The following is a 23,700-nucleotide window of genomic DNA, read 5'->3' on the forward strand; positions in this document are numbered from 1 at the left end:
GTTTTTATAATTTTGCAAATAAATCTAGGAAAATATAGATGTAGAAGATACTGTTACTGATTTTAGTGTAAAAAGCACTTTCAGGTTTTTCCTCTTATGACTTGCAATTAATATAACTACATTCTTTGTACTAAATTTAAAATAATCTTACCAAATACAATTAGTATCTTCTATTTCTTCTCTTTTCCATGGGAAAAATACCTGGAGTTGCTTTCAGAAATGTTTTTCAATAAACCTGTTAGCACCTGATCTGTCAAAAAATAGGAACACTCAGAATTTCCTGTACAGATACAATTCCAACAGGAGTGTTATGTTTGAGGGTGAAGTACTTCTCAACATTTGCTTATTTTGAATAATTTAAGTATTTTATCTATTTTTGAAAATAGTGAAAACAGTTTTAGGTAGTTTTCATTTCTTGAATATTTTTAACATTAAATCTTCAAAATACTTTAGTAAATCTAATCTCTCACACAAATTGCAAAAACATGACTGATATTTGTCTGGCCTAGAGGCTGCAGGATAATTATTTTAACCTTGTAACCGTTTACACTTTTCAGTTTTCTTAACTGAAGTAGAGGGACAGTATATGCATGCTGCTTTCATTTAAAAGGCCTAGAGGTCAACATATTGAGGAGAAGAAATGAATTTTGCTGTAGTTCTTGATCTAACTATTGAATACCGTGGTGATGTACAGAAAAAACCACACTGTCTGTAATAGAAAAGTAAATGAAATGTAGTGTATGCACACATATATTTGAGATTTTGTCACTAAACATCAGGCCAGTGTTAAGGTTTACATAGCAGAAAGGAGATCTTAAATATTGGTTTACAAGATGTTTCATTTTATTTTGGGTTAGTAATGGTTTTCTGCCCTTCAAAAAAGTTTATAAATTACAAATTCTATTATTATTACTAGGAAATATCTATCTTGGGTCAGAGACTGAGAGTTATATTGTCTAAGTCAGTTACTTTCAGGCTTTAATGAAATATAACGCATATTTTATTAGTAGTGTCTTTCAGTCCAGGATATCTTTTGTTTCTGGATTTGGGTTTGTGTTTTTTTCCTTATAAAAAAAATTAGAATGTACGTGCCTGGCCCTACATTATTTTGTCTAAACCAATAGTCATAGTTCTGAAACAACTTTAGTCTGCATACAGATTTTCAGTGTATGGTACTATTTTACATTTTGTTTAGGTTATATTGTGTTTTGGAGCTGTTCTCTCATCTAGAGGAAGATGGATCTCTGTTTATTGTTTTGCAATTTTTGATAGTTTGCTATCCTCAGAGTTCGGAGTTGCACACCTTCACAACGCGAGTATTGTAATTGTACTTAGTATGTATAATGTGTATGCATAGTACACAAAATACACAGTGATGTGATTTAAATATTTAATTGAACTCCTGAAACCTTGAATTTATTGTATAGAGTATACCATTTTTTCAGACACCCTGAAGCACTGAAATCTTTTTAATAATATACAATTCTGTAAGTATCTTTTTAATTCTTTTTTTCATGGCAGTAGGGGTGGATGACCCTGTAGAGAATTTTTCAGAATAAACTGGTATTAGTACTCTGACATGTACTTTGGTTACAGCTATAATGAGGAAATGAGGATAATGTATCTGTCAAAAAAATCCCAAACCCAGCCAGACACTTTAAAACTGCAGCACTGTGATTCAGTGTAATTCTCTGTGATTTTATAAGGCTGAAGATAAGTGCTAAACCTTGAAATAAAGAGATCTTTGAGATCTTTAAAAAAAAAAACAAACACTGTTCTGTTTTTGGAATATGCGTCAGAAATGCACTAATCTTAATAAGAAATAAAGATTTGCGCTCTCCTGATCAAATGAGGTGCTCTCGCCCTCTTCTTATTCCCCTCTGGTTCCATCTCTCTTCAAAATTCATTTCTGAGCTTTTTTGATAGTGAATTATTTTGTCCAGTGTAAAATGTGAAAGAACTCTAAAAGGTGTGTGGTGGTGTAAAAAGCTGTATTCTACCCTCAGTCTGTGTTGGGGGTACTTTTCCTAGAGCAAGAGCCAGAGTATGTAGCTGTAAAGTGGCTGGATTTTTGAGGAGCTTCTCTAGAATGAGGTGTTGGTTTTGGATGTGTTTGAGAAGAATCAACATGCAGTGTTACCGAAGTTCTTGTTATAGGTGTTGAGAGCACAGAAGGCAGCAGGCACAGCTGCGTGAAAGTTAGGTGGGTCTTTAAAGATAACTCAGTAAATACTGTTAGAGGTAAACTACAGTTAGACATTAATCAACACTTTAATACAGTGTCTGCAGTTATTTGATAATGAAGTGTAAGCTATGTAATATTTATTCTACATCATATCATATTCTGGGAGGAGAGTGTTGTTGCTTTTTCAGTTTTTAAGTTTTTTGATCTCATTTCTCTTCTAGGTTGAACCAAACACAAAGCTTTTTCCAGCAACTTTTGTACAGCCTACAAGCACTAACTTGATTCAGTTTGAACTTGGTAAATTAAAGGTACAAAACATTTTCTGTAAAGGTGCTCTTTTAAATCTGTTTATTTCCACAGAAATTCCTGCTCACTTCAATTTGTTTAGGAAGGTTGAATCAGTGGTGTGACTTTTTATTTCTACATTTACTTCTGTAAATATAATTATTATATTAGTTAATTGTTCAACAAATCTAAACTGGATTTGTCAAAATAAACTGAAGTTATTTGGGGAGAACACCCTTAATGTTGGGGGTTTTCCAGCAGATTTTGTTTATTGAAATAACTTATGTATTTCTATGAGTTCTTTGCTATCAATAAATTATACTTCCTTTTGGTATTACAGGTTTATTCACAATTATATGTTATAAAAATAATTTTAATGCACTTATTGTTACAGAATACCATGCCTTTATCAGCAGCAATTTTTAAAAGCGAAGAAAGAAATCCTGTTCCTCAGTGTCCCCCTCGCCTTGATGTGCAAACAATTACCCCTGTTTTATGGAGCAGGATGCCAAACAGCTTTCTAAAAGTAGAAACTGAGCGTGTCAGTGAACGTCATGGCTGGGTTGTGCAGTGTTTGGAACCTCTGCAGATGATGGCACTTCATATCCCAGAAGAAAACAGGTACATTTGGAAGGAACTACAGTGACTTGATGGGGACAAAATGTATTGAAAGCTGATACCTGGGTATTGGTTAAACATGCCTTGGAGAATATTTACACTGGAGTTGTTCAGAGTTTCTGATCTTATCTGCTATACTATAATATTCATGAAATTTAAGTAGACACGAGAGGCTGAATAATTTTAATACTATGTGACGAAATTTGCATATGTAAGAGAAAACATGACTATTTGATTTTATTTAAATTATATCTCTTAAATCTCAAGGTCTTTAAACAGAGATTTCTCAGCTTGAGAAAAACAAATATAAATAACATGCAAGTACTATTTTGCTGATCTTTTTTCTGTAACAAAAACATGTAATCTATTCCTGTTTCATCTGCTCTGAATTTTCATGGATTAAGTTTTTATGTTCTTATTGACAAGATCCTGACTTTCTTAGATTTTCATTAGGTTTTATCTTCAGAATGAGAATAATAAAGATGTATCCAAGTATCAAAAATTGTAGCTAGTGACAAATTGAACGATAAGCAAAAGCATAGCAGGAAGATAACTGCTGTACTTTTAACTGTTATTTTGCAGCTTGTTTTAATAACTCAATAACCAATTTAATTCAGCATTCCAAATACATTTCTTTTAAAAACAAGCTCTAATTTACCATAGGTTCTAAAGAAGGTTCTCTGTCTTACATTTTTCCTTTTTTTTTTTTCCTGTGGAGTAATAATTGTAAATAATCTCATTTTTACCACAGTTTACTGTGGTTTGATGATCACATGTAAGATTAGTTAGTATCATCCTTAATATTAATAGTTTAAAGTGGAACTGACCAAAATGTGCAGAGATTATAAAACTTTTCTTTTACAAAATTGTTATTCACAAATTTGACTGCTGTTCTGTTTCTTTATTTTATAACAGATGCGTTGATATTTTGGAACTATGTGAACAAGAAGATTTGATGAAGTTTCACTACCACACTTTAAAACTCTATAGCTCAGTTTGTGCTCTAGGTAACACTAGAGTTGCTTACGCACTTTGTAGCCATGTGGACGTATCTCAGCTATTTTATACAATAGATAATCAATACTTACCTGGACTTCTACGTTCTGGATTCTATGACTTGCTCATTAGTATTCATTTGGAACATGCCAAGCAAGCCAAGCTGATGATGAACAATGAATTTATCATTCCAGTTACAGATGAAACTCGAACTATTAAATTATATCCTGATGAAACAAAGAAGCATGGTTTACCTGGAGTAGGCCTTAGCACTTGCCTGAAACCAGGCTTCAATTTTTCTACTCCATGCTTTATTGTGACCGGTGAAGAACATCAGACTTCCAGCCCAGAGATACCCCTTGATACACTTAAGTCCAAGGCCATAAGTATGCTAACAGAGGCAGTACAGTGTAGTGGTACTCATATACGAGACCCTGTTGGAGGACAGATTGGATTCCAGTTTGTTCCTGTTCTTAAACTGATAGCAACATTGCTCATAATGGGGGTTTTTGATGATGATGATGTGAAGCAGGTGTTGCTCCTCATTGATCCCAATGTGTTTGGAGATCATAAGGAAGAAACAGAAGAGAGGACAGAGAAAGAAGAAGTTACACAAGTTGAAGAAAAAGCTGTAGAAGCTGGGGAGAAAGCTATAAAAGAAACAAAAGCTCCTGCAAAGGGCTTATTGCAGACAAGGCTACCAGAATCTGTTAAGCTTCAGGTAACCATTTAATATAAATGTATTACATATGTTCTACTGTTGATGAATGAAAGGTAGGGCTTTTTGTCTGTTCTCTAGTTTGTAAGATTTGAAATCCTGAAGTTCTTTATTCCACTTTGCCTTATGACCTCATATTAGTAACAAAATTTTATTACGATGCAATTCTTTCTAACGTGTATCTACATTCAAAATAGATATGTGAATACTTATTTCATAGATGTATTTTAAAAGAGGGAGGGTTGGACCAGATGATTTTTAAAGGACCTTTCCAGCCTGAACTATTCTATGATTTCTACATGTTCATGGAGTGAAAGACTGTGAATGCAATGTAGTATTATTGAACAGATAATAAAACTGTATAAATTTGTCACCTTTCCAGTGTTAAAAATATGGGGAAAAAGTCTCTCATTTTTGCAGTCTGATGCAGTGTATCAGTTCCCTGATTAGAGTTTGTTAAACTGTTGAACTTAAGTCTGTTTTTTTCTGTCCTAGATGTGTCATTTACTCAATTATTTCTGTGACTGTGAGCTACAACATAGAGTGGAAGCAATTGTATCATTTGCAGACCGGTATGTATCAAAATTGCAATATAATCAGAAATACAGGTACAATGAACTCATGCAAGCCTTGAACATGTCTGCTGCTTTGACTGCCAGGAAGACAAAAGAATTTCGGTCTCCTCCTCAAGAACAGGTAATATTAAACAAATGGTTGACATAAAAACAGTTCTTTGTGATGTTAAACTAAGAGTTCTGATTTCTAAACTAGCATTGGAACTGCTAGAGAAAAAAAAATGAATTTGAAATTTATTAAGATATTGAATGTCACAATGCTTGTACCTGTGCTCCAGAATTCAAGCTCTAAACCAAAATTGACTTAAGATTTCTCAACAGTAGAGAAAAATTGAACATTACTGCCCAGTGCTGAGGAGCTGAGATTCATCCAGTTCTGCAAGATGATGATAATTTGATAATTTTACTTGCTAAAATTTAGCATGAAGTTAGTGTTCTGCTGACATCTATATGTTAGAAATAGTCTTTTCTATCTCCAGGATGTAGATGGAGATAATACAGTGTAACTGTATTTTGATGTTAATCATAATTAAAGCTTACAAAATACCACTGCTTTAGTATTTCCTTTAAGCTGTATTTGAAATCTATGTTTCATGTTAATTTGATTATAAACAGGTAAAGCAATGCTATATATTAGAATATGTCTTAGGCTGTCTCAGTGTTTTAACTACGTCTTAATTCCCTTAAAGATTAATATGTTGCTGAATTTTCAACTGGGAGAGGATTGTCCTTGTCCAGAGGAGATTCGGGATGAGTTATATGAATTTCATGATGACCTTCTAATTCACTGTGGTGAGGGCAATGTTTTGTTAAGTTTTTGTTTGTCTTTTTGACACTTTACATTGAAAAAGAACAGATCAGTTAAAAAAATACTAGTATGAGGTTTTTTTGTTAGATGTATTACTGTCTACATGGTGACTTTCCTGACAGACTTTGGTGCATATTACAAAAATATGGGAAGCCTGTGTATGGTTTTAAGTTTCATTGTTATATATCTAGTAAATATTATGCAGTATTATTTTGTTTATATATCAATTTTAGACTTAATTACAAAAAAATAAAAATGAAGGTTGGATTACCTGAAAAGGTTTAAATAGGCATGTGTGTGTGTACAAGCACATAAAAGGTATTAACACTGTTGCTGTGAAGTTGAGCAATAGAAATGTTACTAAAAAAACACTAGATGAGGGCTGCTGCTGCTGCTTTAGCTTAGTTTCCTGGTGTATGCATAGCTGTGATGGTCAATCATTATAAAACACTGTTTTACTGCAGATTACAGCTGCCCCAGTCATTGCATTTCAATTTCTGTAGGGTATCCTCAAGGATGAGGTATGCGGGTTAAGGAATCGCATTTTAGGTGTGATGCCAAAAATCTTTTGTTAGTCTTTTGAGATCTTAGTCTAATCAAGACAATAATGGAATTACTACTCCATTTACAATGGTACTAACATTTTTAGTCTGAATCATCCAGTTATTACTGCTCATTCTCAATAATTATGCAGTTAGAACTGATATACAAAAGCTTTTTCGTACCTGCCTACTTGGTAGATTATATTGGTGCATTTCTTGGTCCTATGGTTGATGACACCCATCTTGTTCAAGAAGAAGAGGACAGGGTCGTTACAGTGAATTGACAACATCTCAAGTTCTTCCCTAGGAAGATCATTGTAATCTTAATAGTTTCTTCCTTCTTCTGTTTGCTTGAGATAGCATTTAAATGTTTACTAATATAGTCTACTAGTTATTTCTTCACTGGTTATCCCTAAAACCAGTTTTAACCAGTTCATGGAATTGCATTCTTAGTTACCTGTAATTAACAGTTTGTGATTTCTGTTTGTAGCCATGGTGCCTCCTATACCATTCTGCACTTGCATTGTTAGGGCTTCTGCTGTCATCTTGTGATGCTATTTCTGAATACCCTATTGGAATCTCTAGCAACCACCAAGCTGTGATTTCATAAGCCAGTTACCATTTTTCAGCTACCTCAGACAAAGATGAGTAGGTCACTGGGTATCTAGGTTGTGTTTCATCAGTTTATTTCTAAGAATATTGTATAAGACAGTATTAGAAGTCCTTAAAATCAAGATTTGTGTCTGTAAGGTTAGCTGTGTTATAGGTGGCAATTTAGCTGGCGTATTGTAATTTGGTTTTGACAATCCTGTGTTGATTGTTGTTCATCCATGTTTCTAAGTGCTTACCAAAAACTTTTTCTTTCATTCTTACATTTTTCTTCCAAGCATTGAAGTGAATAGTTAGTAACGTCATAGCTCCTCCCTTTTTCACCGTTTTTATTGAGTTACGTGCCATCATCTCCATTCTTCAGTCACTTAGCAATTGATTTGACCTCTCGTTTTCGAAGATAATGCCTGTTTAGCATCAGAGTTCTCTGAGACTCCAGGATGAAAATTATGGAAGACCCCCAACTTAACTAGAAATGTCTTAGTTCTGCAATAAATTTCTTTTACCTTGAAATCTTGTTGCTGATATTATTATTGAGTTAGCTTAGCTCCTGATCACTCTTCATCTCTTCATGAGGTGGAACCCTACTGATTGTGGGGGTTTTTTTCTCTTTAGGGGTGTACTTTTATAGTTGTTTACTACTTTATAAATGTTTCTGTTGAATGAGAGAGAAAATTGAAGATAGAGAAAGCACAATCTCATTATTAAAATATTTAACGATCCTCTGGATTCTAAACAAAACCATATTCGTTACTTTGTACAGCTTTATCATAGGTGGTCGCTGCAGGTAAGTGCTTCTCGTTATCTATGTCCTTAGTCCTGAAAATCAGTACTAAGCAATCACAGCTGCAGATAAAATGAATAGGAGCTGTGCTTAGAATATTCAATTGGCTTCCTAATACTAAGTATACTTTGCTAAGTGGAAAAATATGTATGCAATCAAGTAATTAAAGGCTGGTTCATGAATGTACGCAAATGGTCTGTATTAAAGTTATCCAGGCAGTCTTAATCCTAGCATGTCCAAACTGTGAGTGGTTAATTTTGCCAGCAAAATAATAGTCCTCTGTCATAATTTTTGTGTGTAATTTCTTCGTTATAAGCAAAACAAACAAATTTACAACAGATTTTATTGCATAATTTCAGATTGCCACTTATCTGGGTTGGAACCATCTGTTCCAGTGCACAGACCTCTGCCACTTGAATTAAGTGATTAGCCAGTAGCAACATTAGATCATCAGCTTCTGAATGGAAGCACTCCTTATTGGCTACATTTCCTGTTCTTACTTTTTCCAGACTCTGACTGTAGCCTTCCTTCGTTCTTAGCTTTTCATTTTGCTCAGCTGGTCTCATTTTTCCCATTCCTTAAATTCCATGTGTAGTCTCCAATTTAAATTTCTAGTTTCCCATTCTGTCCCACTACCTCTGACTTTTTTTTCTTCTCAGTCACTTAGTCACTCCTAGTCATAACTTTAACTCTTTCCACTTGGTATCTTCCAGTGGCAAAGTTTTTTGAACCTGAAACCACATTTCAGTTCTTTTTTTTGTTTCATAGTTGCTTTTTATAATACCAGTTTTAGCCACTGCAGTTTATTCTTTTCCCTCTGCTCCAGCTTTAGTATTCTAATACTATCTCTTCAGTATTCTGTCTGTAAATCTTTTCCTTTTCTCAATCTCACTTTGACCAGCAGCCAAAAAACAAAAGCTTACGTTTCAGCTCGGCACAATTAGGTCTGGTCTGAAAGGAGCTTGCTTAGGTGTTCTGTGCTTCTGCACATAACACATGGTATCTGATCATCGTTAAGAGGTGTGAAAGAGTTGAAAATGCTTTGAATGGTTGTGAAGCAATGTAGTGAGCTGAAGTTGTACAGGTATTAAACTACCTTGTACACCCCATCTCATCATTTACATTTTCATTAAAAACATGCATCACCAGCATAATCTCTGAACTATAACCTTCTTATAGTTTTAAATCCAGTTAATATTTTTGTTTATGACTGATAAATACCTCAACTGAAAAATTGTACTTTATTGTGAGATACAGGCATACATTTCTTTCCTTAGCTTACATTCTGGGATATGAAACAAAGGATCACATATTTAATCAAATATGAGTCTGAGTAAAAATCAATTGTCATAGTAGAATCTTCAAAAAAATTACACCTCTTTCATCATAATACTGAAAAACTAATACTATCAATCTGGATATAAGAAATATGTGTGCTGAAATAAGCATAATTTGAGGGATGCTACTGTAGCTACATGGTAAAGCTGGTGGCCTTACTACATATTTTTTTTTTTCTGTATGAAATTTGCAGGTTAAAAAAATTCCTGTAGATATTTTGATATTTTTTTAAATATTGAAGGAATTAATCTTCAGAGATTAAGCTTTGTTTCTAACCAGTTTTATTGTCTGCTAAGGTATTCCACTGGAAGAGGAGGAAGAGGAAGAGGAAGATACCTCCCTGACTGGCAAACTCCGTTCATTAATGTACAAAATCAAAGGTCCACCAAAAGCAGAAAAAGTAGAACCTAAGGAGGAAGAAGAGAAATCTCCTAGTAAGTTTTATTTCCACATAAATACTCCATGATGCAAGTTTTAAAAGTATATGCAGTCAACAAGAGTGTATATTCAAATAAACTTTATAGCGAACTGAAAGAGACTACTTGTTTAAGTTTGTTTTGTCTCTTAGAAAAGTTATCCTACATACTAAACATCTTAGATGCATTGTTAAACAAGAAATTAAAATGGGTGGAAGATTTGGATCCAGGTCTTTAGCTCAGGTTGAAAAATTGCATATTATTTACTAAGAAATGTAAAAAGTTAATTACAGCACAATAATCTAGACTCAAGCATTCCAAACTTGAGAAGTTTCCATTTATATGTTTGGTGTTTTTTTGTTGTTTTTTTTTTAATGCCAAAACTTTAATTCTCTTTGCTGCATGAGAAGCTGTATGCATCTCGGTACCAAGATATATATGACAAAATGGTTTTACTGTTCTTGTTTTTTCTGTAAAAAGGCATGGTTTTCACTTACTTAACTTCATGATGGTGAATATATATGTTAATTAAAACTAATAATATGTTCTGATTTATTTCAAACATCATATATATGCACATATATACATCCATACCATATCCTTTCTGACCATATCCTTTCAGAATTTAAAGAAATATTCCATCTGTTTGCCTAAGTGAACAGAAAGAACAACTTTTTTTCACAAGTACAAATTCTGTATTCAGAAATGCTTAAGTTAACAGTTTTCCAGAATGTAGTATTGTGAGTTCTTATTCTGCTCTTTGCTTCTATAGGTCTGTAAGATGTGTCTCTAAAATCAGAGGGCAGAGAAGAATACTGTCTTCATATCATCAGTTTGCCTGAAAACAAACAGCTATGGCTGTCAGGCTCACTTAACTATGGCCCTGCAGGTGCCTCTAATTTAGGAGGATATCTCCTTAGGTATAATACGAATGTTTCATGTAGGACCACATATTCTGAAGTTATACACTTGATTACTGGTTCTAGAAAAGAAATCAGGAAATAGGATTTACTGGTTTGAACAAATGCCCTAATTCAGTTCCCACATTAAAACAATGAACCACAGATCTTAGTGTGGCTATATGAGAATGTTTGTGCAAAAAGGTTAAATCTCTATTTAATAATTTCCACTGCATGTTCAAGGGAAAAAAAAAATGCAATCGTACCATTAGGTTGAAGAATCATAGTGTCCTTTGAAACTTTGTTCCTTAGAGAGTTGCTTACCACAGAATGTTAACTTATTAGTTGTTACTTACAATAGACTTCTCACTGGCTGGTAGCTCCATTTTTTTTGTTGCCTGTTTTGTAAATTTTGGTTATAGAATGTTTGGTTGCGGTGCAGTACATCTGTGATTTATTAGAAGTCAAAAAGAGTATCAGACTATTGCTGACTACTATTGAGATCATGCTGGAGTCATCATGTTTGATTGTTTCTCATCTGTTCTCATCTTTTGGCTGAGTTGCAAGGAGATCTTTCTTGTCAAGTGAAACAGCAGCTTCTCAGTTAGAGTATAGGGCAAAAGAGGGTAGAAAGGATTAGAGGGGAGGAAGCAATAGATCACTGTCCCAATACACCTGATTAGAAAAAGAGGCTCTAAGCAGACTCTTGTAAACCGAAACTAAAATTCACAGAAGGCGTAAGAACAGCTTAGAAAGAACTGTATTACTGAGGTTTTTAACTCTAATGCCTCTTAAAGAATTATTAGTGGAGTGTTTGTCAAATTTTACAAGTGTTTCTGGCTTTCCTCTTTGCAGGAGTTCAGCTAGAAGTCCTGAGAGTGTACTGCTGTGCTTAGATGTGAGCGAGTGTATGTAAGTGGCTTGGAGTGGCGACTTGAGAAGTCTCTGGTTTTAGGCAGTAGAAACTGGACTGCAAAGTTCTGTATCTTTAAGAATTATTCAGATAAGAAATTAATCCAGGGAACAAGCCTTAGACACTCAGAGCTAGAAGGACTAAGCAAACACTAAGCAGTTTTGTAATAATACGATAAGACAGGCTGTAATGATTCATATCCATCCAACCCAATGCCTTGTTTTAAATAGTGACCACAAATTGTTACCTAGGGACAAGTAAGAATAAAACAATCAGATATGATTTACAACTTTAATGCTGTCTCACTCTCCAGTTATCTTCAGTTTAGGAGATTTCCTGAATCTAAATAGCTTTATCTTTTTATATCCCCATTGTATCTTTCTGACAGATAGTTGTGTAGTCCCCACTTGAGCAAATGTGGATTTTTAACATGTACCACATTTTTGTCAGGGAGTTCCAGGGTTCTGTCACTCATGATGTGAGGAAACACTTTTCTTTTTGACTTAGCTCCTGCCCTGTGAATGGGCTTAATTTGATGGCATATTAATTTGTTGGATTAAAAGGTGTGACAGATCTATGGATTAACATAATGGCATTATGTACTCACTTTGACCATTCCTTTCTTAATAAATCCTGGCTTTTTATTTGATCTATTTGACTGCCAGGGAATTTGAGTTGATACTGATAATTGAGCTGATATTTTTATAATTTGATCAGGGAAGTGTCCCTCTTAGAGATATTCAAAAACCATCTGGACACAGTCCTGGACAGCCAGCTCTATGTGGCCCTGCTTGAACATGGGGATTGGACCAGGTAACCTCCAGAGGTCCGTTCCAGCCTCACTTCTGTGATTCTGTGATCTTCATGGATCTATTTGTCAGATTGTCTCTGTTAACATATCATCATTCTATTTATAAATGAGGAGTATATTTTCCTACCTCATTTTATATAGTGACTTTATAGTTAATTGCACAACCATTTTATTGCCCAGTTGCGTCCTTTTGAATTCTAAATTTTTTTCCAGTTAAACTCATATTTGCTATCCTTCATAACTTTGTCTCATCAAACTTGATGATCAAGCTTGCATCCACTTATTCCCTTCTCAGGTCTTTCAGGGAAGGAAGGCGCTTAACATCACAGAACGCAGCATGGATATGTGCAGAACTTCACTGCTGTTTCTCCCTCTTTGTGACCACTACCATTTAGTTTTACCTTCCGTTTCTTATCTTTTGACCAAAAATTGATGCATGCAGGGACATGGCTAATTGATTTTTCCAAGGCTACTAGCCATACTGCCTAAAAGTAATTATCAGCTTATCAGAAGAAAACAATAAAAACCTTCAAAGGTACTAAAACCTAAGAAACATTAACACTTGTTATGGAGAAACATTTTCAAAACTCCAAAGAGAAACTCTACAAAACACAGCACATACACATGGAAACCTCTGTGTAGACAATTCAATATCAGGGAAACAATTTTTTTTCATTTGTTCATTTTATGAGAATGTGTTTCTTGTGGAATATTATGTTTGTACTAAAAATTGTAATCATCTTTTAGTAATATGTATTAATAATCAAGTGTATAAAATCACCCTCATAACTGAGTCAGTGCAGATAATATTTTTGTTGCCACAGTGGAGAATATCTATTTGGAGTGAATCATATGGTATTTTCCCTCATCAAACAAAAAAATCCAAAATATCATATTATTTTGAAAGTCATATTCCTTTCAGTTCAATAAAGATATATATTTCTGGCAGTACTAATGAAAGGAGGAACTAGATTTGTAAAACAAAAAGACAAAAATTTGTGCACAATTTGTCCATTAGCCTTGTGAGAGGGGCCATCACCTGAGCTATCTAAGACCTAACATAATTTCACAGGAGGAAACCTTAACTCTTCCTCGAGTTTACCACTTCAGGTTGCTCTTTATCCCATGTTTATCTCTTTCCCCCCCAAGCAGAAAGCCAGAAAAAGTAATTATATTCTTTAATGAGATCATTGACTTTCTGACAGAAGTGTGTTATGTTTATGTAACCAGAAATCAGTGGCACTTAGTGAATGGGAAAGTTATGGGAAATTATTAGGTATTCTAGGAAAGAAGAGTTTAGTGCAAGAATCAAAGAAGAAGAGGTTGCCTTATTGCACTGAAATAAGAAATTGTTTTGATTGAAAGAAGTTATACCGTGTTTTGGAACAAAGTTTCTTTAGTGTTCTCCTTTCTAACATGCCCCTAAGAATAAGGCTGTCTTAATGAAACACAGAATCTGTCCCCATAGAAAAGAGACTCCTTATTGAACAAAATCTGAGAATTAATGATGGTTTTCTATGAATACATCACTAAGTAAACTGTAAGAGAGAAGAGTTGGCAAGTGAAAGGATAGTGTAGACACAAAAATAAATTGATATTCACTAGCTATAAACACTTTGTGCTGGAAATTAGGAGGGGCCAGTTCTTACCATTGGAAGAACTTTGGGAAAGTTAAGAGGTAAATTTGCTGGAAATAGAGGAAATAAATTTGCATTGTTTTAAGAGGGAAGGTGATTATTCATGCTCTACTTGATATCAACAGTGCACATTTGTTGGAGCAAGGACTGGAACATGTGTTTAGTTTTCAGGTAAATTTCCTGAACTCTGGGCTCAGAAAAATTGTTTTCAGGGTCACTGAATGTGCAGTGTATGCAACAGAATTGCTTCAAGCAATATGCATTGTGTTGTTCCAAACAATACAGTATTTTTAGAAAGTGTATTCCCAAGTGACGGTGACTTTCACCAAACAGATGGGAAATACAGATTGAATTCCCCTATTCTAAATCAGTTTGCATCTCCTACTCCTTAGTATGTTTGCACCATCGTACAATTTTGAGATGTTTCCAGGTAGATCATCTTTTTGCAGACAATGTAGATCCTTTGTTTGAACAAAAAAAAGCAAATATTCATCAAGTGAATGAGCAGCAAAAGCTGCTGAAGCCACCCTGGCTAGGCCCTGAATTGGATATTTGATTTAAAAAGGCAGCTATCTCATCCTCCTTTCTGGCAGTTTTGTAAGTTTAGAACAGATTTTATTTCATCTTTCCACTAGCAAAATTAGTTGGCAAGCTGAGCTCATTCATGAATATTTCTGCTGTAGTTGAACTCATACTTGTCAGTAAACTCTTGACTGAAAACTTAATTACCAACTTCTGTATTTCAAACCTAGGCTGGTGATTGTAAAAAATATGATGTCTCTTTGGCATTATAAAATTAAATTTTAGTCATTCCTAATGAAAAGGTGTTTATGCTGCACTTAGTGCTATTTTATAAATCTTGATGTAGAAATGAAGGATAAATTAAAAGATTAAATATAGCATTTAACTTACAAGATGATTCTTAGAGTCGTGATCAACAAAGAAGTTTTCATTGCCAACAATACTGGTATTGACTTGAACGCTAAGTAGATGTTTCTTGTTTTCCATCTCTCAAGAGTATCCCACTTATCTTGAAAGATCTAAAAATTATTTTTCTGTTTGAAAAATCCTGTTCAATCTTCTTGTATTCTTTTGCTTACAACTGCCTCATTGTCTACTGTCATCTAATATTTTACTATAATACATCTTTTTGATGTTTTTTGTTATTGTAATAGCTAGTAACATTTTATGTATTTTATTCTTTTAGCTACACTGAAAGAACTCATATCCCAGACTATGGTGCGCTGGTCCCAGGAAGATCAGATTCAAGATCCAGAATTAGTTCGGATTATGTACACTCTTCTTCGTAGGCAATATGACAGCATTGGTGAGCTACTGCAAGCTCTGAGGAAAGCGTACACTATTAGTGCTGCCTCTGTGAAGGATACCATTAATTTGCTTGCAGCACTGGGCCAGATTCGCTCACTTCTCAGTGTCAGAATGGGAAAAGAGGAGGAATTGCTAATGATTAATGGATTAGGGTATGGAATTAACATAATTTTATTTTTAAGTCTATATAAAGCTTTCTGTTATATTAGCAAATCCTTTCATTTTAGATTCTGGATGAAAATTTCTGCTTTACTAAAATGCAGATATGTACCAGAAATTTTAGTTTTCACAAATATTTCCAGGATGGCTCCAATTGCTCTCTCTAGTGGTATCAAATATGTCAAAGTTTCTGTGAACTGAGGTATTTTCCTATCTAGACAAAATGGACTCCTTTTACTATAGTTAAGCCTAATGCTTAAAGCTTTGTCAAAGTATGTGTTTTAGCAGCTCTGGAGAGAACAGATAACTTAAGTCTTTATTGATATCAATACTACATCTTTCCCAAAGTTTAAGCTCACATTATCTTTCATTCATGAGAGAATAAACTTGCTGGTGTCTTTTTAGTTTGAAAGTTTGTGCAAGCAGTGAGGTAGAACCAGCAAAGTGTTGCTGTGATGTGAAGTGTTTCAAACTGATTAGTATTTATTATGTTATCATCAGTGGCAACTTAAAGTAATTGAACACAGAAGACTGCTTATTTTATCCTTTATGAAATTAGAATTAAAAGAAATTGCCTTTATGTAATGCCTGCAGATGTGAGGATATTTTTTCTGCTATGAGATTACCTCCATTAAGTAGCACTATTATGGTATATGCCTGCATATCTGTTACTCCTCTGGTGAAAAATTGGTGGATTAAGCAATTTAATGTTGGAAGGAAAAAATCACAGAAAATTAATTATTTCCATTAAAATGGTGTATTTAAAAAGAGAGAAAATGATAGCATGATTACCTGAGAACTGTGTTTCTTCATCAAGAACATTGAAAAATTTCTCTCCTTTACAACAGTTGTAAGGAACTTTAATTCTTACTATTTCACTGTAAAAATTGTTTTTTTTTTTTAAATTGCAAAGATTATTCTCTGCAGTTGAATTGAGCAAGTCATGCTAACAGATCATTAGTTCATATGTGACAGTATTACCTAATTTGTCCCTGATGGTGAGTTTGTAAAGTTGCTGAGAATTCTAAGAGAGATAAAAAGAATGTTTTATCTTAAAATGAGTGTAGCCCCCTTCCCAGAGGTGCTGTATTATGAGTCATCTTCCATTGCCAGTTTTCTGTATTTCTTTAAAGAAGGCCTGATGTCAGTTGTTTGCCATTTGTTTTTAGTAGGTTGACCTAAAATGTTAGAAGTCACTGGATTCCCTATCAAAACACATAAATTGTGATCTGGATTATGAAACCAATACAGCAAATTCTAAAACATGTTGAGATGATGATGGGCAGAGTGAAAATGTTAAAATATTCCTATTTAAGGGGACTGTATGCCATTTTAGATCTTCTGACAGATGGTCTTAATTTTGGAAGTATTGGTGAAATGCATTTAACAAATAACCATGATTATTAAGTCTATTTATTGTCTTTTACTTTGTGAACTGAGAAAATTAATTGTGGTTTTACTGCAGTGACAAGATTAGATTTAGATTTCTTGACCCCCGTTCTCTAATTAAAACATAGCAATATATTCTTTTAATTTAGATCATCACAGAATGTATTTTTTGTTTAAACAGAACAGATGGTAAGAGCAATTTAAAGGTGAAGAAACACCATTTTGAAATAATGTAAAAGTTTAGATTCTTATTATACAGAACCCATGAAAATTAGAGGAATGACAGCATGTTGAAATGTGAACCATTTAGTTGTCAGGTTTTTTTGAATTATGCTGAAACCTAGGAATTTAAAATGACGTTACTACAGTGAATGCGTATTTCTGAAATCTCTAATAATGCATCACTGATTTAAATTAAAACGTTATTTCTTAAAGACACCTTTTTGCCTCTTTGTTCTGTTTTAGGGATATAATGAACAACAAGGTGTTTTATCAGCATCCTAACTTAATGAGAGTCTTGGGCATGCATGAGACCGTTATGGATGTGATGGTGAATGTGCTTGGAGGAGATAAATCTCAGGTAATTTCACTGTAATTTTACTGTGTGTTTTGCATTTTGAACCTTTCCAAAAGTATACTAGGGTGTTTAAGAAGAAGTATCCAAAGAAAAATAGATCTCCCTCATGTAAGACAGATTTTGCTTGGCCAAATTGAAATATTGGTTAATGTTAAAAATAGAACAATATTTATAGTACTGGAGAAAGAAGCCCAGCGTTCTAGGACTTGATTTTTTTAGAGTGAGTGAGAGGTTAGACGTATTTCATTTGTCTTTTAATAGGACTGTAAAAGGTTTTGACCTTACTTTAAATATATATGTTAGCTGCATTTATGGGAGGTGTATCTCTGCAAGGAAAATACACTTCTTCATCTTAGGTAAAATGTTATTAGCAACAATCTATAATAAAAGACTAACACCAGCTTAATTCTGAATGCTGAAATTCAAGTACTTTAATTGAGCAATGATTTTCTTGTGGTGTTGTATTTTCTCATTTGTTAGCATTATGTGATAGTTTAAAGGCTGAGTGGCATAAATTTTGAGACGACTGACTGGATGTTTAGGCTACTGAAGCAAGTCAGAAGTGAAGCAGGCTTATCTTTTCTTTTCTTTGCTTGTGGCTGGTTTTTTAATGTATTTTTTTATTGCATCTGTGGGTCTTTCACTGCCAGGTAAGGTATTCTTCTGAATGGAGAGGAGTAGGGCCAGAAACAGGGAGCATGCCTTGGTCAGCTGTGGTTTTATATATTCATTTTAAATACTCTATGGGTTTGTCCAGTGAATCGCTTATATACAGCTTAAGTGTAGTGTTGGCATCAGGCATTCAAACGCTGCTTTTCCTACTCTCAGACAAGTTCCTCACAGCTAGATTGTTAGTATGCTCCCTTTTGTTTTCTCTTTCCAGCTTCGTGGACATTTATTTCTGTTCAGTGTTATAGCTCCAAGAGCTGGAATGAGCAACTATGCAATGTAGTCTCTGGTTTAGGGATTGGGCATTTTCCTAGGTTGTGGCAGCAGATGGTTTAAACTAGATCTTCAGCTTCTTGGATTAAGTGATTTTATCATGAGGCTGTATTGAGACATGTAGTGGGAGTGTTATAGCTCACACTTCTCTGAAGGGACAGTGAGAAGGTGAAAAATGGTCAGTTCAAACTGAAGAAAATTTATGCCAGGCTTCTTTCCAGCTGTGCTATAAATAAATGAGTCAGAACCAGATGAGGAGATCTGTGGACTATGGTGGGGCTGAAGGTATGTCAATACTTTAGAGTATTTTACTAGTACTGGTTAACAAAAGCCTGGAAAGGTGCTTCATTGGTGAAATGTGTATCTCAGAAAATACTTGGATCTTAATGCCTAGAACAGTTGTTTTAAAGACTGTGTTTTAAATCTTATAATTTTGGAATCTTAATGTCATGTTTGTTTCTGATGTTGGTTGTTCATTCATTTTCAGAGAATCCTGAGCAACACCCTTTTTGGCCGTCAGAATTGAATTGTTTTAGTTCAGAATTATTTCTTACTGATTGAAAGTTTATAGAATTCCACATTCATATGTATTCCTGTGAATAATGAGGAATTTCTAAAATGACAGTTTTTAACAGTATTACTGTTATAACATATAGCTTTATTTAAATAATCACTTTTTTGTAAGATTGTTGTCTCATTAAGTGTAAAGGTTACACTTCTCAGAACGAGAGTTATGCTATAAAGAAGGCAAAATTTATTAGACTTTGTTGTAATAAAGTATAAGCAATATTATTTGTAGTTGAAAGGTGTGAAGTGAAGGTGGCAGGATGTCATAGTAAGAAAAATAACCTATGGTATTGTGATGAAAATGTTTGATGTCACCTTGGATATTATAGAATATATAAAATATATAGAATATATTCTTCTGGTGCCTAAAGGGTGCTAGTCAGTTTATTTGAAAAAGAATTCTCCTTGGTGGTAGTGAATTTTCCAGTTAATTTTGTGAGTATCCTTATTACGTAGATCTGCACCTGAACTTGACATTTTTTTAAAAAGTGCTATATATTGGTAAATTTAGTAAATCAGAAAAAAATTTCAAGCAAGCATCAAAAATCTGTTCCATAATTTTTGATCTTGTTCTTTCGGCTCCTTTCAGTGAAACGTGAGAATGGTATAACTTGTTCATCTCAGATGTCATGACTAATTGCAACTTGTAAAACATTCTTTCATGAGTGCTACAGATGAATTTATTTTATTTTCAGAGGAGAAATCCTCGCACATAATGTGCTTGAAATGAAGTGTTGAGGGTTTTTGTTTGGTTTTGGATTTAAAAGCATTGGATAGTTGATGCAATTTAATGTTTTGTTTTATCTTATCAGAGCTATGCATTGGAAAACATAGGAGTCTTGTAGAAATGTTTTTATATTAAGATTGTATATGCTTATTGTAATATGGGAGGATGAGCTAGGGTTCTTGAGTATTTATTCTGCTATGACCTAATATTGCGATTTAGCTTGTTATCGGAATGCTGTTAAGACAGTTTTTGTATAACTGCATTTGCTAGTCTGCAGATTGCTTTGATGAGAATTATTTCTCCGGTTTTTTCCCCTTACAAGTCCCCTATAGTCCTCTTTAAAAAGATTTTTGAACATTTTAAACCTAATGGCCTAGTGAATACAAAAGTTAAAAGGAAACACGGGTCCTTTCTTAAGTTAGAAGCAATGCAAAACTGTCAGTTGCTTATCACCTTGGTAACTTCACGATACTTTCCTTGTTAGGAGTGCAGGAAGAAGAATTGGAACAGATTGGTAATTAACATATTTCACTGGTTTGTCAACTTTCTTCTTCAGCAGATCGTTTTTCCGAAGATGGTGGCAAGCTGTTGTCGATTCCTGTGCTACTTCTGTCGCATTAGTCGTCAAAACCAAAAGGCCATGTTTGAGCATCTTACTTACTTATTGGAAAACAGCAGCGTTGGACTGGGTATGTCATGTAGCTGTAACAGCTAAAAGCAAGACCGGGAGGAACTGTGATATCACAAGCTGAGTATCTAATTCGTATAGCAAGTTGAGGCATGTGGTGAAGCCTCTCTGAAGCTTAAACCACTTTGTGGCTTCACCTCTAACTTTTTTTTTTTTTCCTTTCATCCTTATGTGTCTGTGAATTGTATTAGAAACAGAATAGCCTAAATCTGTGGTTTTAAATACCTTGGAAAATTTAGGATTAAATCCATAGAGTTTGATATTTTTTCCATTCAAAATAGGTGTGACTGGAAATCTAAGATTGAGTTAGCCCTCTATGGCGCTTGCCTGTTTGAGCTGGTTTCATTTCCCTTCCGTCTAAATTTAGGCCACTGATGTGAATTTTGTATTTTTCCATTGGAACACTGAATGATTGATTTTTTTTTTTTATTCGATTTTGAAACACAAGGAAAATTGTGTTGGCTGGATAGATGGGTATATTAATAGAGCATAGCAAGGCAAGATAGTATGTAGTTTCACAGTGCTTTAGCTGTCCAGGGTGATCATTTCAATGTCTGCATTTGCCCATGTTAAACACACAGAATGGGATAAGACTCAAAGAAAAGAAACAGATAAAACTGCAGCTTGGAAGTCTCTCTTTTAGCTGACTGTGGGCATATTTTAACATCTTGAATTGAAAGGGTTGTGCAGAATTACATAGTAAACTTGTTCCTCTGTTAAAGAAATGGTATGAGATGAGAGTCTTAACATGACCTGTCAATGTGCGCTTGCAGCCCAGAAAGCCATCCGTATTCCGGGCTGCATCAAAAGAAGTGTGACCAGCAGGTTGAGGGAGGTGATTTTTTCCCTCTACTCTGCTCTTGTGAGACCCCACCTGGAGTACTGCATCCAGCTCTGGGGAGCCCAACATAAGAAAGACATGGACCTGTTGGAGCGAGTCCAGAGGAGGGCCACGAAGATGGTCAGAGGGCTGGAGCAACTGCCATATGAGGACAGGCTGAGAGAGTTGGGGTTGTTCAGCCTGGAGAAGAGAAGGCTCTGGGGAGACCTTGTAGCAGCTTCCAGTGCTGAAAGGGGGCTACAGGAGAGATGGGGAGGCACTCTTTATCAGGGAGTGTAGTGACAGGACAAGGGGTAATGGGTATAAGCTGAAAGAGGGTAGATATAGATCAGACATTAGGAAGAAACTTTTTCCTGTGAGGGTGGTGAGGCACTGGAACAGGTTGCCCAGGGAAGTTGTGGCTGCCCCATCCCTGGAGGTGTTCAAGGCCAGGCTGGATGAGGCATAGAGCAACCTGGGCTAGTGGGAGATGTCCCTGCCATCAGGGGGGTTGGAACTCTACAATTTATAAGGTCCCTTCCAACCCAAACCATTCTGTGATTCTTTTATAATATTCCTATGATTTGCTGTGTTGTTAATACTGATTTCTTCATCTGCACTTCAAACTAGCGTGGCTAGTATGTTTAGAGATACGGATGTCAAGTCAGAAAAAAAAAAATTCAGCTTTTATTTTAACATTTTTCAAAACAGTTAACCATGTTCTTGATTGAAGAACAGCCATAAAATATACTAATGTTATAGATTCCAGTGTGATTGCTGCCCTCTGCTGAATTACTGTGATTACTGCAAACTGAATTTAGTTATGGTATATTGACTTTCTTCTGCAGCATTTCCTTCGATGAGAGGTTCGACACCACTAGATGTTGCAGCAGCCTCTGTAATGGACAACAATGAGCTTGCACTAGCATTGGAGGAGCCAGATCTCGATAAGGTAAGTTATCACTTTGACCTATTTACCCATTTATTAAATAGTGTACTTGTGCTAGAAGGGAAAAGGACAAGTTTGATCATAGTAATTTTTGGATATGATCTCAGAAATACTTGTTATAGGTATGTGCTGTCTCAAGGATGAGCAGTATTTTCCCTGATTTTGCTTTATGCTCAGTGGGAATCACAGCAAAAGAGATTTATTTCTATCTTCTGTATCGTTTCACTATTGTTACTGGATAGAAGGGATGACAAGAAAAAAGATGTGAAACAGGAGAAAAGCCTGTCAAGAAACATTGTTTGGGGAGGAGCAAATTTGAGAATTAAGAGGAGAATGTGAAGAAAAAAGGAAGCAGGTCTTTTTGCTTAAATAAATCATAGAGATTAATGGGATGGAGGTAAGAGCTAAGAGAATGAAAGGGCAGGTATCTGAAGAAGGGAAGTTGGAACAGGTAGTTTAAGGATAGTTGCAGTAGGAAACTGCATCCAGGACTCAGGTCATTGGCAACTGATAGAAATAAAGGGAAACATGAGGAGAGGCAGGATGAATTAGAAATGATGGGTAAAAAAATGTTAAAAAATGGCATGAAATTTCTTTGTATATCCAGGAAGGAAATCAGATTAAGAGATAGAAGACGGGTGCAGTCAGAACATGAGGAAAGCAGGGAAAGTAAGAGAACAGTTAAGCACCTAAACAATAGCTTAGCGCAGGAAGAGCCTCTGTGCAGTATGGGAGAATCCTGTGATGACAGTAGAACCATTGTGGGAGCATTTTCGATCAGCGTATGCTGTAGGAGAGGAAAAGTAATGGAAATAAATGAACTTATCATGGGGATAGCTAGGAGAAGACAGACAAGAATATGAATGGAAAGGGTGTGAGAGAGCACAGGAATACACTAACTAGATAAAGGTAACATTGAGAAGAATTATCAGTTTTGTATCAAATGTAAAATTGTTGAGAGTGCCCTCTGTCCTGTCATTAATAAAGATATTAAAGAGTATTGACCCCAGTATGGACCCTTGGGATACACCACTAGTGACTGTCTCTTGTTTTCCTGTAAAGTATCATAAGGCAAGTCATTTAAACTGAATTTCACTGTAGACCATTAACTGCATGTTTCTCATTTACTGATTGCTTACCTTGGAATAGTTGGTACCGTGCAAGTGCTCAATGTTCAAACAGTAGCAGATATCAACAGCACAATACACAGTATTTTATGGTGAAAAATCAGGCTGTATGTATCTCAGACTGAGTTTCCCAAATTCATCAGTCATTTTAGCTGTAATAATTGTTATGTATTGGCTGTACTGTAATAACTTTGTGGAGTCAATAACTTTATCTAGTGCAGTATGTAGATGTTATTCAGTAAATAAATCTATATGCTGAATAACAAGAAGAAAAAACTGTATAGCTATAATT

At 34.9% G+C, this 23,700-nt stretch overlaps 1 protein-coding gene across 1 annotated transcript in view; it reads left to right on the plus strand.

Annotated features, from left to right (window-relative positions):
- Window positions 1–23,700, plus strand: part of LOC104467172 (ryanodine receptor 3-like) — a gene marked incomplete at both ends in the record, with an annotated part of 114,588 nt that overhangs the window by 17,786 nt on the left and 73,102 nt on the right. The window contains 10 exon segments of the mRNA XM_010080842.1: window positions 2,407–2,493; window positions 2,865–3,091; window positions 4,004–4,805; window positions 5,298–5,498; window positions 6,067–6,169; window positions 9,755–9,892; window positions 15,342–15,615; window positions 17,477–17,591; window positions 20,384–20,513; window positions 22,181–22,284. Coding sequence (XP_010079144.1) covers window positions 2,407–2,493; window positions 2,865–3,091; window positions 4,004–4,805; window positions 5,298–5,498; window positions 6,067–6,169; window positions 9,755–9,892; window positions 15,342–15,615; window positions 17,477–17,591; window positions 20,384–20,513; window positions 22,181–22,284 — 2,181 coding nt within the window.

This window comes from Pterocles gutturalis, unplaced genomic scaffold (genome assembly GCF_000699245.1).
Source record: "Pterocles gutturalis isolate BGI_N339 unplaced genomic scaffold, ASM69924v1 scaffold39544, whole genome shotgun sequence".
NCBI lineage: Eukaryota > Metazoa > Chordata > Aves > Pterocliformes > Pteroclidae > Pterocles > Pterocles gutturalis.